Raw genomic sequence first — 17,669 nt, forward strand, 5'->3', positions numbered from 1 at the left:
CCACCACCGAAGGGAACGGCGTACCGAGGAGGGGACGGGAACCGGTCTGGTTGATGTGCCCTTGCCCGATTTCTGTAGAGGCAAGAGAAACCATTGAAGTTCCCGGGCGTGGAGCTGAGCCCAGGGAACAATGGCAATGGCCGAAATCATCTTTCCCAATAGCTGAGAAAGAATATAAGGGGAAGTAGACCTGCAACTTTCAATCCTAGAAACCAAGTCCCTTAAGCTCTTCTGACGGTCAGGGGAAAGAAACACCCTACCTTGTACCGAATCAATTAGGGCCCCTAAATGAACTAGAGAAGTGGAGGGAACAAGGTTGCTCTTTTCTAGATTAACAGAAAAACCATGGGCAGCTAACGTCCCCAGAGTCAACTTAATATCCGACACAGCTTGATGAGCAGAAGAAGACAACACCAAGATGTCATCTAAATAACATAAAAGCCTAACAGACTGAACCCGGAGAGAAGCAGCCAAAGCAGCCAATAGCTTTGTAAAGGTACGGGGGGCAGACGAGAGCCCAAAGGGTAACGCCCTATACTGATAGTGAATCCCCCCGTAACAAAACCTCAAATATCTTCTATGAGAAGGGAGAATAGGGATATGCAAGTAGGCTTCAGTTAGGTCGATTGAAGAAAGGAGATCGCCCCTCCTAACACCGTCAAGGATGGATTTCAACGATTGCATCTTAAATTTACGGTATACAACATACCGATTTAACCGTTTTAGGTCCAGAATGGGTCTCTACCCCCCCAAGGACTTAGGGACTAGGAAAACCCGGGAATAGAACCCCAACCCGACCTGATCGGGAGGGACGGGTTGTATAGCCCTAAAAGGAGATGCTGTACTGCAGCGTCCATACGCGCTCTCTTCTCAGGATTACGAGAAATCGGACAGCAAACAAAGGTACTCGGGGGAGGGGAAAGAAATTCAATGGCCAACCCAGATCTTAAAGTAGCCAAGACCCAATTATCAGAAGTAGACTTCTCCCATGCGGCGACAAAGAGGGCTAATCTGCCGCCAATGGGGGGAGTCGCGATGCAATCAGCGCCGGCATCGGTAGGAACGACCTCCTCCCCCTCGAAAGGGCCGCTTGGACACAAAAGGCTTTCCACGTGATGACCTGTCTAGGAAACCCCGCTGCCTACTAAAACTATTGTCGGGCCTGGGGGAAGAAAAGTGAGATGGGCCCGCACCATCAGCAGCTCGGAAGTGAGAGCGAGGGGCATAAGGGGCAAAACGAGAGTCTCCCCGTCGAAAAACCGAAGCCAAGATCTTCTTTTTGTCCCTGGTTTCAGTGAGGAAAGGCTCCAAGGCATCACCAAAGAGGCGGGACCCCCCAAACGGAACAGAAGCCAAATGCCACTTATGGCGGGCGTCAGCTTGCCAGTGCCGGAGCCAGACCAGACGACGGGCAGCAACCAAGGAAGCCATCACTTTGGAAGTGAAGCGAGCCGCGTTCAAAGTGGAGTCGGCCGAGAACTGCAAGGCTGCGACAATCTTATTCAAGTCCTACCGGACACGAGTGTCCTCCGGGGGTAACTTCTCTTGGAGCTGGCGCAGCCAAAGCAAGGTAGTGCGATTAAAGAACGAAGTGGTGGTAGCCGCCCTAATAGCCCAGGCGGAACTCTGATGAGCCCGTTGGAGTACCAGGTCCGAACGACGTTCATCCGGGCGAAGGCCTTCATTCGGATCACCCGGAACATTGGCGTTGGGCAATAGAGCGGCAATGGGGGCATCAATCGAAGGCACTTGAAGTATAGAGTCCAATTCAGAGGCGACCTGAAAGTTCTTGCGATCATTAGAAGAAAATGAAGGGGCCGACCACTGGCGCTTCACCACATCGACAAAAAGGGGAGGAGTCGGAATAGAGGTAACCGGTCTGGCCGGCTCGGCAAACATGGGATCCAAAACCTCAGAAGCCGGAGAAGGGTCCACAGAAGGTGAAGACAAACGAGCAGTGTTGCCGGCCTTAAATAATAAGGACTTAAATAAGGCTTGTGGGAAAAGTCCAGTGAAGGCCGGTTGGTCTTGAGGCAAGTTCTCGTCGTCAGACAAGACAGAATCACAGTAGTCTACATCAGTCAAAGCTGAGGGATGGCTTGAATGGGAACCAGTAGGAGAATCGGGAGCCCGAATACAAGACTCCTCAGTGATCTGTCGTTCCAGAGAAGCGGAGGAAGTCGAACGGACAGATTCCGGATGACTGCATGATTGGTCGTGTGCGGCTAAGGATCTCTGCACCACGGCGTCAATAAGAGATTGAAGGTGTTCAAGTTGAAGATGCTCTGGAAGCAATTGCCCGGAAACTGTTGCCACCGGAGAAGACGTCACAGGAGCAGAAGCGACAGGTTGCACAACCTCCGGAACAGAGACAGCTGGAGGATGAGAAGCAGAAGAGCCCCACAAATCCGAAGTCGAGATGGTCACCGGGCAATCTCTCAATGACAAATGGTCAGGTGTATCTGGTCTAGGCAGAGGCTCCTGAGGATGGTTATCAGCTACTGGAGCGGGAACCACACTCTTAGTAGCAACATTAGAGCTCGCTTTCTCGCAGAGCTTCTGTAGAACTTTGTCTCTGCGCTGCTCAGATTTCGAAACACTGCTGTGTTTGAGGCCTTTCTGACGAGACTGCGAAGAATCAGGCGATGTTAATGAGCCTCTTGAAGCCGCAGTTTCCGCAGATTTGTCATATGAGCCAGAACGAGACTGGTCTTGAGCAGCAGCACTGGCCAAATGGCCATGTTTAGATTTTGCCAACGCCTTTGGCATAGCTGCACTGACACAGAAGGCCGCAATTAGAAATAGGGGGGGCGCGCGCGAAGCTCCACCAATTAGCCCCAGACAACACAGCAATTCCACAGGGGGCGTAAAAGCTCCTCAATAATGTCAGAAACAAACAGGCAGTGTAATGTCCACCAGAGAGCAGTATGGGCCAAGGATAGGGGGCGCTAACGCTCAACAATATGTGTCCAAATTAATACTCCGGATGAATGTCACTATCAGTCGAATAGGCCACTGATGTCATCAACAGGAGGCAATAGGCAAAAGGCAAAAGGCAGAGAAGGTTAAGAACAAGTCCAGCTAAGCAGCTGACAAGGGCATACGGTCCAATTCCCAGCCAAAAGAAAACTCTCCACGCTGAGGCGCTGATTGACAGGAGCAGCCAAGCAGGCAAGGAAGTGAGAAAGTCCTCCAGAAGAAAACGGAACCAACAAGCAAGGGGGGGGGTGAAAACAAGCCTCCCCGCTCCAAAACTGTCAGCCGATGATGAAATCCTCAGCTGATGACCGGAGAGCTCATTTAATGCCGCAGTTGCAAAGGCGCAAAAACGAGCCCCAAAATGGCCGCTGCAACCTCGCTGAGGTGAAAAAACGCTGATCAGAGGCAGGAGACACTGAGAAATGAAGGCGTTGGGGCTGAAAAAGCCTTCCAGCAAACAACGAAGGGGAAACAATCCCCCCCCCAACCCCCAGAGGGGAGATCCAGAGAAAACGGAGCTTCTTTCCAGTAGCGGTCAAATAAAGGGGCAGAGTTCACTCACAATGTCCAAAAGTCGTAGTCACACAGTCCAAAGGTCCAAAGCCAATATACACAAGTGAAAAGCGTTGTCTAACAAACCGAAGTCAAAAACCAGCAGGAGAATCCAATATTTAGCTATAGAAATAGAAATAAGAATACAGAGCCTATAATCCACACGCCCGATCAACTGAAAGGACTGAGCCAAAAGCTGGATCTGCCCGGCAACAAGGGCGGACTTTAACATAATTGGCTGACTCAGTCCTTCAGCTGATTGGGTGAGTGCTACCCATGCTGGCTGCTGTCTCCACCAAACAATGGAGAAAGGCACATTTCTGAGATACCACTAAGTGGCAGGATTTCAGAGAAGGAAACTGGAGGGTACCTATCCTATCAAATCTGGAGATATAGGCAGATATTCTTAGAGAGAGGTTGTCCTGCAAATGGTCAGATCCCATGCCATTTAAAAGTGATATCCAGCATGTTGCATTGCACCCAGGAGGAAGCTGGAAATCAATGCAGTTCATGCAATAGAGGTGCAATGTGGGCAAACTTACCAACACCCAATACTGTGTGCATCTCCACATTTGGGACCAATTGAACCTTTTGAGAGTTCTTCAAGGGCAGCCCCTTGAAACACACTGCAGTGATCCATTTTACTTATGTCTTTTACTCTATTTTTTAACACATGATCTTATTACTATTCTGTATCTTATATTGCCTAATGACCTAATGCTAACCAGTAAAGTATTACACGTACCAGACTCCATATTATGGATGACCTCTCCCTTCAGTTTCATGTAAATGGTAAACAGAAGGAGAAAGTATTGATTCTTAAGGCATCCCATAGTTGAGGGGCAGAGGGCACCATCTTGGTTGGACTAGAAGGCCATCACCATGCCTTTTAGCCCTATGATTCTATTGTTCCTGTCAACGCCAACTGGAACTGACTGCTGAGAAAAGGAGGAGAATCACCACATTACAGTGCCTTTACCTTCTAAGCCCTACAGTTGGTCCAGAAGGACACCATGATCAACAGTATCAAAAGATACTGAAAAGATCAGGGAGAGCAAGGATGCATCCAACACTCCATCCTGGCTCCACCAGGTCATCAGCAAATATGACTAATGCCGTCTTTGTATTGAATCCCAGCCTGAAACTGACAAAATAGTAATCCAGTCCACCTTCTGTTCACCTGCATTTTATTACCTGTGTCTTCTAAGCTTTCTTGTACTTCTCCATCATCTGTTATCTCTAGTTCTTTTACAAAGTTAGAAGGAAAAAGGCCCGTCTTGCCATTTAAAGTCCCACTCCACCAGCCTTCTTCCACCTGTGGAGAAAAATGATGTTGGATTATTTATAGAAACTTTATTGAGATTTTTTACAAACAGAAAAAAAAGAAAAAAAGAAAAGACAAACATACAAACAAAAACATAAAAAACATAGGTGTAATAACATTTTCAGTTAGTATCGGATGTGCAGTGTTTTAACTATTTACATAAATAATACTTGGTGATATTTCAGATCACTTTTAACCGTTATTTAACACACCTTTAGGTCTATCTTTCATTTTATCATGCATCCACTTGTACCACCTTTCCCACACAGTATAATAAACTGACTTCTCATCATCATTTAATTCATGAGTTAATTTAGTCATCTCTGCGCACTCCAATATTTTCCTAATTGTGAGCTCTTCTGGTGGTTGAGTTTTCTCTTTCCAGTACTGTGCATATGCCAGTCTGGCGGCTGTAATTATGTGGATCATTAAATGTATCTTTTCCTTTCCATATGGCTTCTTTATTATTCCCAGGAGAAATATCTCTGGTGTTAGTTCAATATCTTCGCCAATTATTTCATATAACCATCTCTCTTCAATGATGTTGGATTATCTCTAACATGAAAAGTAAAGATGCTCACTGTTCTCACCATTAGAGCAAAAATACCATCAGAGATATGCAGGAATTCAGGAGTACATTGAATAAGCAGGACTAGTATATATACTTAAATGATCAGACCATGTGAGGCAAGGAATAGTGATGTTGGACAAGGAATAAGTCATTCACAAATGGATAGAAATTGTCTACAAAACCGTACGATACTAAGAAAACAGAGCAGTGGGTGATACTACTCTGTTCAACTTTACTCCGAACATAAAGTATGACCAAGTATGTTACAAATAACAAAGCAAAGACTATTTTGAGAAAACTGACATTTTGGGCCAATGTCTTGCAACCAAAAGAGAGAAAATACTGTATGGCGGCAGTATAAATTGGAGGAAAAAAGAATGGTCTTTAGTTTTCTTTTCCCTCACATTAGTAACTGACTGCAAGTTCTAAGGAGTCTGAAAACTACCATAAGCAAGAAGTTTAGAATATAGGCTTGATGAAGACTCTTAGAAGGCTGAGAAGAGAACTGTTTCAATGGCTTGTAAGATCTGTAGCACATTTTTTTTTCCTGAGGATGTACAACTGGTGCTTTTGAAAAATCTGCAACACAAGTACTCCTCATTTAGTCACCACAATTGGCACTGGTAACTCAGTAGCTATGTGATGCAGTCATTAAGAAGAAAATTATGTGACTTCTTCTGTGCTTATAATTTCACTTCCTTTTTCCTTACTTTCTTACATTCCTTTTTTCCTTACTTCCCTGCCCTTTGGAATGCTCTAATCAGCACTGGAATAATTAGGAAGAAGGGAATTAATGCTGGTATTTACATTTACTGGAGAGGAAGCGATTACAAGAGAGTAAACAGGCACACAATGGGGAATACACATGGAAAGGAATGTGATAGCAGCAGCTATATACCTAATGCATTTATGACTTCAAGTACCCATGGTTAGGAGGAAAACAAAAGCCCAAGGTGTGAAAATTATTAATGTATTGTCAGTTATAGGCAGCAGCTGGCAGCCAGATAATTAAGATAACAGAGCAGAGCTTGTTAACTTGCAGTTAGCACCTTTTGGGAAAGCACTGTAGAGAAAAACAGCTGAGGAAGAGATCAATTGTTTTAAACAATCTCTTCACTCTGTCAGAGGGGGTGGGGGAGAAAAAAATGGGTCAGGCACAGGACAATGTATACTAACTATAATGCCAAACATGTGACCAAGACAAACACATTGAAGATGGTCAGTGCATGCCTTGGTCACAAAGTTATTTTTTTCAGCACCACTGTAATTCTGAAGTCATACAAGCAGTTGGTAAACAAGCTATTTATATAGAGTCAATTGTAGTCTTTATCTTTTTCACAGTGGAAGCAACACAGAAATGAAAATATCTTAAAAAAAATTTCATCTATTTATACTACTGCATGAACTTGAATTTGATTTATGTGGCTCTTTAAATTAAACAGAGAGATACTCACGGCCCATGGTGAAATGTAAAATTTGTTACTACTGGTTCTGTGGGCCTGGCTTGGTGGGGGGGATGTGACTGAGTGGGCGTGGCCAACTTTTTTTTTTTTTTTACTTTTAAAACCATTTTTTTTACCATCTCTTCGGCCAAGAGGTTGCAGAAAAAAATGCTTTTAAAAGCCTCTGACGATCCCAGCTGAGCCACACGATCATCAGAGGCTTTTTCTTTTTACTATTAAAAGCATTTTTTTGGCTGAAGAGGTTGTAGAAAAAATGCTTTTAAAAATAATTTTAAAAAAGCCTCTGATGATCATGTGGCTCAGCTGGGCATGGGGGCGGGGGGGGGGGACAGGGATTTTTGTTACCGGTTCTCCGAACCATCCGCCGCCTTCACTACCGGATTGGGCGATCAGGTCCGAACTGGGAGCATTTCACCCCTGCCATGGGCCGGATGTGTCACACGCTGGCCACACCCATGTCCAATTTAGCAAAGTGGGGGAAAAGACGCAATATGTCACATGACACCACAATGATGATGCGAGTTTCACACCCCTGTTCTAAGTCAAAATAGATATTTGGGTCTCCCATTATAGAAGGAGAACTATATTAGTCAATGGCAGACAAAAATCAGAAGTGTGATTGGCACTTTTTGAAATTAATATTTTTATTAAAAAGCGTAAGTTTTAATGAGCGTCTCATTTCTAGTATTTTAATTACTACAGTAAATCTCTAAATAACACTATCAGATCTAACTTTCCTATTTCAATTTTTCAGAGTCCTTCAAGCATAAATAAGGACTATAATAACTGTCTAGTTAATTGTAAGTTAGAAAGATAGAAATTGTAAGATAGAAAGTAAGATAGTCATTGTCTTTTCGATAGTTTGGAACTATAATAGCAAAACAGACATTTCTAGAGTTCAATTCAATTATGACTTTCAGATTTAATTTTTCACAAATTTTTTTTAAAATAGCTTACCTCTTCATTCACGTCTACAATGTCACCTACTTTCAGTTCTAACTCATCCTCATTCTGAGGAGTATATTCAAACAGAACTTTACATGGTCGCTTTTTTGACCCTGTTGATAATAAGAAAAGTTATTCAAAATAAAGTTTCATTAAAACTTCAAGATTCTATTGTTTATGATTAAGGATACTTAAATGATAAGAATAGATGTAGAATGTTCACTGCTCTGTAAAAGAAATAAATTGATTTGTAATTCCTTTAAAATTATATTGAGATATATTTTTTTAAGTGTTTTTAAGTGTTTTGTTTATTGTTTTTAATTAATGGGGCCAAATTTATATATGTATATTTTAACTGTATTTTAATATTTGTATTTGATGTTTTTACTTGGCTGTTCACCGCCCTGAGTCCTCAGGGAGAAGGGCGGTATACAAATTCAAAATAAAATAAAATAAAAAATAAAATATGCATATTCTTTCTAGCCAGGTTTTACCTACGTAAGCCAAGTTGTTCTGCAGCCCTGGTTCTGTGAAATCTCATTCACAAGTGTCTGGGCTTTTTGTATCTTGCTGACAAACAGCAACTCTGTGCTGCTCATATTCAGACATGGAGAAAAGCACAATATACCGTATTTTCCGGCGTCTAAGACGACTTTTTAACACATGAAAATCTTCTCAAAAGTCGGGGGTCGTCTTATACGCCGGGTGTCGTTCTCCTGTAACCAGGCAGACCAGCCCGAAAGACTCTGACGAGCCTTAAATGGCTCTGGCGATCTAAGCTCTGACGATCCCAGCTTTGCCTGCTAATCAGGCAATTCAGCTGGGACCGCCAGAGCCACGGAGAAGGGAAAAACTTTTCCCCCTCCGGCTTGCTTACCTTAGCTCAGTGGTTGGGGGTCAAACAACCCTTTCACAGGGGTTTTGCAGGTGGTGCAATACAGAAAAACGAGCGCAGCCCTCGCCATCCGGAATGAATGGTGCTGTTGTGGCGGTGGGGGAGGGGGCGGCAGAAGCGGGAAGAAGCGGCGTTTGCGATGGGTGGAAGCTGTGGGAGTGAAGCACTACTTTCATTTGTACGGCAACAGCATTCCGCCTTGGTATATTTGTGTCAGGAGTGGCGCAAGGCAGCCCTCCTCTTCTGTTGCCTGGGACTCAGAGTGGTAAATGGCTCCTGATCCGGAGAGCAGCTGGATTTTGCTCTCTAATCCAGATGCCAAATCGGCCCCCTGCAAACTCTCGTCTCTAGAGGAGCGCTCCCTGAAGCGGGGCTGGAAACTTTGGTTGGACTGCTTGAGAGAGGAGAGCTTGCAGGGGGGCGATCTGATGTCTGCAATGGAGAGCGGCATCCGGCTTTTTCTCTCCGCTGTAAGAGCGCTGTAAGAGTGGCAGCCCTCATCTCCTAATGCTTGGGACTCGGAGTGGTAAATGGTGACTGGTCCGGAGAGCAGCTGGATTTTGCTCTCTAATCCAGATGCCAAATCAGCCCCCTGCAAACTCTCGTCTCTCAAGGAGCGCTCCCTGAAGCGGGGCTGGAAACTTTGGTTGGACTGCTTGAGAGAGGAAAGCTTGCAGGGGGGCGATCTGGTGTCCGCAATGGAGAGCGGCATCCGGCTTTTTCTCTCCGCTGTAAGAGCGCTGTAAGAGTGGCAGCCCTCATCTCCTAATGCTTGGGACTCGGAGTGGTAAATGGTGACTGGTCCGGAGAGCAGCTGGATTTTGCTCTCTAATCCAGATGCCAAATCAGCCCCCTGCAAACTCTCGTCTCTCGAGGAGCGCTCCCTGAAGCGGGGCTGGAAACTTTGGTTGGACTGCTTGAGAGAGGAAAGCTTGCAGGGGGGCGATCTGTTGTCCGCAATGGAGAGCGGCATCCGGCTTTTTCTCTCCGCTGTAAGAGCGCTGTAAGAGTGGCAGCCCTCATCTCCTAATGCTTGGGACTCGGAGTGGAAAATGGTGACTGGTCCGGAGAGCAGCTGGATTTTGCTCTCTAATCCAGATGCCAAATCAGCCCCCTGCAAACTCTCGTCTCTCGAGGAGCGCTCCCTGAAGCGGGGCTGGAAACTTTGGTTGGACTGCTTAAGAGAGGAAAGCTTGCAGGGGGGCGATCTGATGTCTGCAATGGAGAGCGGCATCCGGCTTTTTCTCTCCGCTTTAAGAGCGCTGTAAGAGTGGCAGCCCTCATCTCCTAATGCTTGGGACTGCAAAATCCAGCTGCTTCCCGGACCAGTCACCATTTACCGCTCCGAGTCCCAAGCATTAGGAGATGAGGGCTGCCACTCTTACAGCGCTCTTACAGCGGAGAGAAAAAGCCGGATGCCGCTCTCCATTGCAGACACCAAATCGCCCCCCTGCAAGCTCTCCTCTCTCAAGCAGTCCAACCAAAGTTTCCAGCCCCGCTTCAGGGAGCGCTCCTCGAGAGACGAGAGTTTGCAGAGGGCCGATTTGGCATCCGGATTAGAGAGCAAAATCCAGCTGCTCTCCGGATCAGACGCTATTTACCGCTCTGAGTCCCAAGCAGCAGGAAACAAAGGCTGCCTTGCGCCGCAAATATAGCAAGGCAGAATCCTGATGCTGCACTTTCAGCAGACAGATGAGGGCTGCCTTGGCCATCGGCTGGCGCAAATATACCAAGGCGAATGCTCATGCCGCACAAGTTCAAGTAGTGCTTCGCTCCCACACTTCTTTCGGCCCTCAGTCTCTCAGGGAGATGCTTGACTTCCTCTCAGCCCCAAGACACTGGCTGGCCCATGAGATGAGAGAGAGAGAGAATGAGAGAGAAAGAGAGAATCAGAATGAGACAGAGAGAGAAAGAGACAAAGAATGAAAGGGAGAATGAGAGAGAGAGAATCAGAGTGAGACAGAGAGAGAAAGAGAGAGAAAGACAGAATGAAAGAGAATGAGAGAAAGAGACAGAGAGAATCAGAGAGAGTGAGAGAGAGAGAATGAGAGACAGAGAAAGAGACAGAATCAAAGAGAATCAAAGAATCAGAGAGAGAATGAGAGAGAGAATCAGAGTGAGACAGAGAGAGAAAGAGAGAAAAAGACAGAATCAAAGAGAATGAGAGAAAGAGACAGAGACAGAGAGAATCAGAGAGAGAGAGAGAGAGAGAGAATGAGAAAGAGACAGAGAATCAAAGAGAATCAAAGAATCAGAGAGAGAATGAGAGAGAGAGAGAGAAAATGAGAAAGAGGGGGGAGAAAGAGAATGAGGGGGGAGAGAGAGAAAGAGTGGGGGAAAGAAAGAATGAGAGAGGGGGAGAGAGAAAGAGAATGAGAGAGGGGGAGAGAGAAAGAGAGAATGAGAAAGAGTGGGAGAGAAAGAAAGAGAGGGAGAGAGAGAGCGCGAAAATGAGAGAGAGAGAAAGAGAGAATGAGAGAGAAAGAGTGGGAGACAGAGAGAGAGAGACAGACAGGAGGGAGAGTGCCTGAAGGACCCCATCCCGTACTGGGAGTCCAGGTGCTTCAGCAAGCGGTGCACTGGATTCGTATTAGTGGTCCGCAAAATTTAAAATTATGAAGTTGGTGGTCCCTGAGGTCCAAAAGGTTGGGGACCCCTGGCCTAAGACCATAGGAAAACACATATTTTTGATGGTTTTAGGAATAACTTTATTGTTGGGGATCACCACAACATGAGGAACTGTATTAAAGGGTCGCGGCATTAGGAAGGTTGAGAACCACTACCTTAGCTGCTTGCCTTGCTTCGCTTGCCTGAATCCATTCCATCAGCAAGCAACTCCCTGCCTGCAATCAAGCAGGCAGGGAGTTGTGGACTTCAACTCCCAGAATTCCTCAGCCAGCAAAACAAAGCTGGCTGAGGAATTCTGGGAGTTGAAGTCTACAAGTCTTAAAGTTGCCAAGGTTGGAGACCCCTATTCTATTGGGTAAGTTTTTTTCCCCTTTGGGATCTTTAAAAAAAAAATAGTTAATTGGGGTTTTTTTTAGTTGTTCTTTTTTAGACCTAGCCATTTAAAGTTTAGGAAGTTTTAAATTTAGCTTTCATATAAAAATAAAAATAAAATAAAATAAAATAATATTTGTGCAGCTTTCTGAGATTTAGTGTGTTTCTGTAGTGTTTCACTCTAACTACACAAACACACAAAATCTCACAAAGCTGTATGTGGAATTTTGTGTGTGTAAAGTGTGAAAGTTGGGTTTTTGGGCTTTTTGTGGCTGTGTGAGGTTCCTGCTTGTTGCAGGGGCCATTTTGGGTCTAGCACAGCTGCTTTTACATTGTGGATGAGCCAGTTGTGTTGTGTTGTGTTGTGTGTGTGTAAAGTGTGAAAGTTGTTTTTTGTGGCTTTTTGTGGCTGTGTGAGGTTCCTGCTTGTTTCAGGGGCCATTTTGGGTCTAGCACAGCTGCTTTTACATTGTGGGTGAGCCAGTTGATGTTTTTTTAATTTTTATTTGGTGTGCGTTGGAAGAGGGGTAGTCTTATATGGCGAGTATAGCCCAAACCCTATATTTTAACAGGAAAATTTGAGGGTCGTCTTATACGCCCAGTCGTCTTATACGCCGGAAAATACGGTACGTAATGAAAGGAAGAACCACCTCAGGCACATGGAAAGAATTCCTTTTTCATTCTGCAAGGAAAAAAGACTAAGCAGAGTAGTACTTTAGGGAATGACTTTCCCTTCTTGAAATCCCACCAGAGATATCAGATATCAGCTAGTCAGTAAGAGATGGATGGAGAGAATTTGGACTCTGGATTATATTCACTTTAGTTTAGCAGCACTGAATCAGCTGGAAGGATGACCAATTTACTGCAAGTCACTGCTTTCTTGTTTTTCATCTGTGAACAACTTTGAACAAAAGTTCTGTATGCATTCAAAAATTCTTAACACTATACCATGCAAAGGTTGTATTAGCATCATTTCACTTAGGGAAATCTACAAATCTACAATTTGAAGGTTAAGTGCCTAAAGTTTTACATGCTGGAAAATGTGGTTTCCTTCTTTAAAAAACAAACAAACAATGAGTTAGGATTATTCAACATGAATATAAATTTTGAAAAGGGTCATGGTTAATTACTTATTAGATCTAATTTTCTTTCGTATCTGGGCCTTTTAGTTCCAAACTCCAATACTACTACTCCAACTTAAATTTACACTGCATTCTGTACTAACAACAACTACAACATTTTAAATCTAACATGCAGGAAAATAAAGAATATAAGTCTGGTCCTGACAAAAACCCCTTTAATCCATTTTCTAACCTACTGTTATCAACCTGTATCCTGATTTAAGGTCTATCAAAGTAATTTCATTTGAACTCTCAGTCTGCTTTATTACTAGATATAAACGGCTTTGGAAAAAGTGACTGGCAACTCATCCTCAAAGCTACAATTCTTACACCATCCCTGCAATGATGTGATGGCAATTTGGGTGCACAGCAACCAGTGCATTTATGACAGTTGCAGTGTCTAGGGGATGTCACATGACTGCAATTTCTAACCTGCCTAGCCGGCTTCCAACAAGCTAAGTCAAATGAGGAAGTCTAAGTCACATAACTATGTGATTTATTTAAAGCACATGATTCACTTAATAACCATGGTGATTTGCTTAACAACCATATAAAATGGTCATACAATCAGGTCCAGTCATGTGATGACTCACTTAATGATTGCATAGTTTAGTGACCAAAATTCTGATCCCAATTGTGGTAGTACAAGGACTACCTGTGTGTAGGACAGGCAAGCAGAAGACTAGCAAAGTGAATCCATGAATACCAACTAGCAATCAAAAGACACAATGAAAACTCCTGAATCTCACAACACATGAACAGACACAATCACAGCTCAGAAACTGCAGGCATCTTGGGCCAAGATAAATCCCTAAATGCTAGGGAATTACTGGAAACTTGGCATTCAGATAAATAAGCTATCAATATTTGCGGGACCGCCTTCTGCCGCCGATAGCTTCCCACCGACCAGTACGCTCCCACAGAGAGGGACTCCTCAGGGTGCCGTCAGCCAGGCAATGTCGGCTGGCGACCCCCAGGGGGAGGGCCTTCTTTGTGGCAGCTCCTGCCCTCTGGAACGATTTGCCCCCGGAGATATGAAGGATATCGGATCTCCGGGTCTTTCGCCGTGCCCTGAAAACTTTTCTTTTCCATCAAGCAGGGCTGGCATGAACCCCCCCCCCTTTTTAGTCTTTTTTAGTTTTTTAGCTTTTAAATTGTCAATGGGTTTTAATTCGAATTATTTTAAATTTGGGCCAAAGTTATGTAATTCTTTTAATAATTTTAAATTTTGTATTGGTATGTGTTTTAGTTCTGGCTATGCATCGCCCTGAGTCCACTAGGAGAAGAGCGGTATACAAATTGAATAAAATAAATAATAATAATAATAATAGCCACTTACTATTGTAGAGATAAAGCATATTTACACACTCTTCAAAAGAGAAATACCCCCCCAAAAAAAAACTAACAAAAAAACCCACTCAAAACTCCAGAACATATCCTCTCCAGTGGCCAACACCCAGATAAACAAGCAGGGATTAACAACAGACAAATAATCAAGCAGAAAATACTTGAAGCAAGGAACTACCAAGAAGAAAACCATACTCCCACCAAAACTGGCAGGGTGTAATGGAATGTACACTGGAGAATCAATAGATTAAGAGTTTTAGTAAACACAGAGCTTTACTGAGAGAGGCCCAGATTAAGAGACTATGCAGTTCTGTTCTGGATGGGGCAAGGGGAGAAGGGAATGAGAGTAGCCACACCCTAGAATCTCTCAAGATATGTCTAGTAGATTAAAAGATTATAGTTTTAGTTTTGCAAGACTCTGCCCATTAGATCTAAGCAAATAAAGGTTTTGACTCAACAGAATCTCGCTGCATAATCTTCGGGTTTGGGCCTGACACAGGGCAAGTTATTACAGTTAACACAGGAGCAAACTCCACACTCATTTGTACTGATAATGTTACCTAGTTTGATAATAAAAATTTTGCAAGCAACAACCAAACTCAGAGAGCACCAAAGAATCTACATTTCTTAGAATAATCATTTCAATGGATTGGCAGACACACAGACTGACTGGAATGTTTAATATTCCAGCTATCACTATTCAGAACCTACCCTTAGCAAAGGATAATGCAAGTTCAGAGTACCCTGTAAGAAGGGACATCCCATTTGTTTTTTCCTAGAAGGCAGGAAAGAAACAGATAGGTCACTCAAACAACTTACAGATACTTAAAGGGTTTCTCTAAATAGAGCTTTCAAATTTCCCACTTTATGAATAAAGACATCAATTCAAAAATACAATAGCACTTTTCTAACCCAATAAAGATCAAATTAAGCCTCTCTCCACTCCTTTGTGACTTCAGGAATATATATATGTTTTTAAAAGTACTGTACTGGAGAAATCAACTACAATACATACTTCTTCTGAAGCCTTTACCCTGAGGCTGGAATGCTCCGGTTGGAAGCCCATAAGTACTCATACGCTGAACAAGGTTGGCCACATTTCCATGCCTTTCTCTTTTGACTGGCAAACCATCTTCTTTAGATTCAATTTCTCTTTTAACTTCCTGGTAAATATAAAATGAGAAATTAATTGCCCATGTTAACTGTCTGGTTCATAGGAAAATAAATATAATTTGTTTAGTGTCATTTTCCTGCCATACAAATATAAATTGCAAAAATGAGCACATTTAACAGGCACACACCTAGAAAGGTTGAGCAGAAGAAATTTAGCCGAGTGGAAGGTGAGATCTTCACCTCTAGGCCACAGCACCACTCAAAAAGGGGCAATAATATTAGCAGCAAAAAACTACATCTTGCCCTGCCATCCCCAAAGTACTCTCCCACATATTTGTGGCTCCAACCTTACCTTAGCAAATAGTGCTGCTGAGAGATCCAGAAAGGCCAGGATGGATGTATCAGCCCAAGTCTGACCTTTCCAGAAGTCATCTGCACACACCACCAATACTATCTCAACTTGGCCTGAATTGTGATTACAGATAGTCCTCAGCTTTGGCACTGGAATTCCCATCATTAAGTGATGCAGTCATAAAGTTTGACTGCATTGCTTAGTGATGGCAATCTCAGTCTCAGCTGCCACCATTAACTGAGTTCTAGTTGTTAGGCAAGTAAAGTTCCTGCTGGTTTCCCAGAAAATGAAATGCTGTAGAGAGGACAAAAATTATCATTGATCTTGGGTTCAAGGTTGGTCTCTTAAGAAAGGGGCGCAACACTACTCCCATCCAAGCAGGGAGAACATCCCCATCCCATAATGAGACATTAACTACTGCTTGGAACCATTCACATGCCATCTCCTTGGAATCCTTAACCAGCCAGGAAGAACATGAATCCAGAATCCACAGGTGGTAGAGAAAGGATCTTATCCACTTGCTCAGGATTCCCTGGCTCAAACTCTTTCCAAATAATCAAAATAAAACATATACATTCCCATCACTTTCACAAGATACGCTATAACCATCATAGTTTACTAGCAAACTAGATAAAATATTAATTAAGCTCTTAAAATTTAATTTCATATTAATTATTTTAAGCATATTAAGAAAATTTCAAGAGTTCTTGATTTCTATTTGACAAAAAGTTTTACTCTGCCCAAAAATATGGAAAACTTGCAGCAGGCTGAATAACATTTAACCTCTGGAAGAAAGTTATTTCTATGCCAGCAGGAAAAAAATATGATTCCTGGAACTTCTCATTTCCATTCTCCAACAAATGGCAATCAGGTAGCTAAGTAATCCTTATGATTTTATTTCAAAGACAGTCTTGAGATATTTTTCAATACACATGACTATACCATGAGGAGTTGCCAATTCTCACCACATAAAAAGAAAGCTATGCAATAGCAGCCTACTATGATAAATATGTTGATACAATGTCAAAGTACAAATCATAATGCACTCTTAATTTCTTTATGCTATTGCCTCTTGGCAAGAGTAAGGCCAGTTTGTCTCCTATCACTGGCTGGAGTGATGTGACTTGAGCGAAGGAAGCCCAAGTCCTCACCCACACTGTGTAGATAGAATAGCAGACTGAGTTAGACAGAATAATAGACTGAATTGCAAGGGATCTTGGAGGTGTTCTAGTCCAACCCCCTGCTTAAGCAGGAAACTCTGTACCATTCTGGATAAATGGCTGTCCAATCTCTTCTTAGAAACCTCCAGTGATGGAGCACTCACAACTTCTGAAGGCAAGCCGTCCCACTGGTTAATTGTTCTCACTGCTAATTTCTCCTTAGTTCCAGGTTGCTGCTCTCCTTGGTTAGTTTCCATCCATTGTTTCTTATCTTGCCTTCTGGTGCTTTGGAAAATAAGTTGACCCCCCCCTTCTTTGTGGCAACCCCTCAAATCCTGAAACACTGCTATCATGTCACTCCTACACCTTTTTACTAGGCTAGACATATTCAATTCTTGTAACTGTTCTTCATATATTTTAGCCTCCAGTCTCCTAATCATCTCTGCTGCTTTTCTCTGCACTCTTTCCAGAGTCTCAACATCTTTTTTTTATATTGTGGCGACCAAAACTGGATGCAATAATCCAAGTGTGGTCTTATCAAGGCAATTGTAAAGTGGAACTAACACTTCATGTGATATTGATTCCATCCATCCGTTAATGCAGCCTAGGACTGCATTGGCTTTTTTGGTGGCTGTAGTATATAGCCTGCTCATATTTAAGTGGCTGTCTCCTAGGACTCCTAGATCCCTCTCACAGTTGCAGCTATTGAGCCAGGTTCCACCTATTCTATACCTGTACATTTGGTTTTTCTTGCCTAGGTGTAAAAGCTTTCTTTTCTCTATATTGAATTTCATTTTATTAGTTAGGTTCCCAGTGTTCAAATTTGTCAAGATCCATGTGGATCTTG

The 17,669-nt window shown here is 43.3% G+C and overlaps 1 protein-coding gene across 2 annotated transcripts in view; it reads right to left on the minus strand.

Annotated features, from left to right (window-relative positions):
• Window positions 1-17,669, minus strand: part of CD2AP (CD2 associated protein) — an 86,400-nt gene that overhangs the window by 49,578 nt on the left and 19,153 nt on the right. For both annotated transcript variants that reach the window (XM_034426816.3, XM_034426815.3), the window contains exons 3-5: window positions 15,213-15,360; window positions 7,847-7,947; window positions 4,726-4,846 (exon numbers count right to left, since the gene is read on the minus strand). In XM_034426816.3, the coding sequence (XP_034282707.2) occupies window positions 4,726-4,846; window positions 7,847-7,947; window positions 15,213-15,360 (370 nt within the window). The remainder of the gene's footprint in view (window positions 1-4,725; window positions 4,847-7,846; window positions 7,948-15,212; window positions 15,361-17,669) is intronic.

The sequence above is a fragment of the Pantherophis guttatus genome, chromosome 1 (genome assembly GCF_059756535.1).
Source record: "Pantherophis guttatus breed Tessera chromosome 1, ASM5975653v1, whole genome shotgun sequence".
NCBI lineage: Eukaryota > Metazoa > Chordata > Lepidosauria > Squamata > Colubridae > Pantherophis > Pantherophis guttatus.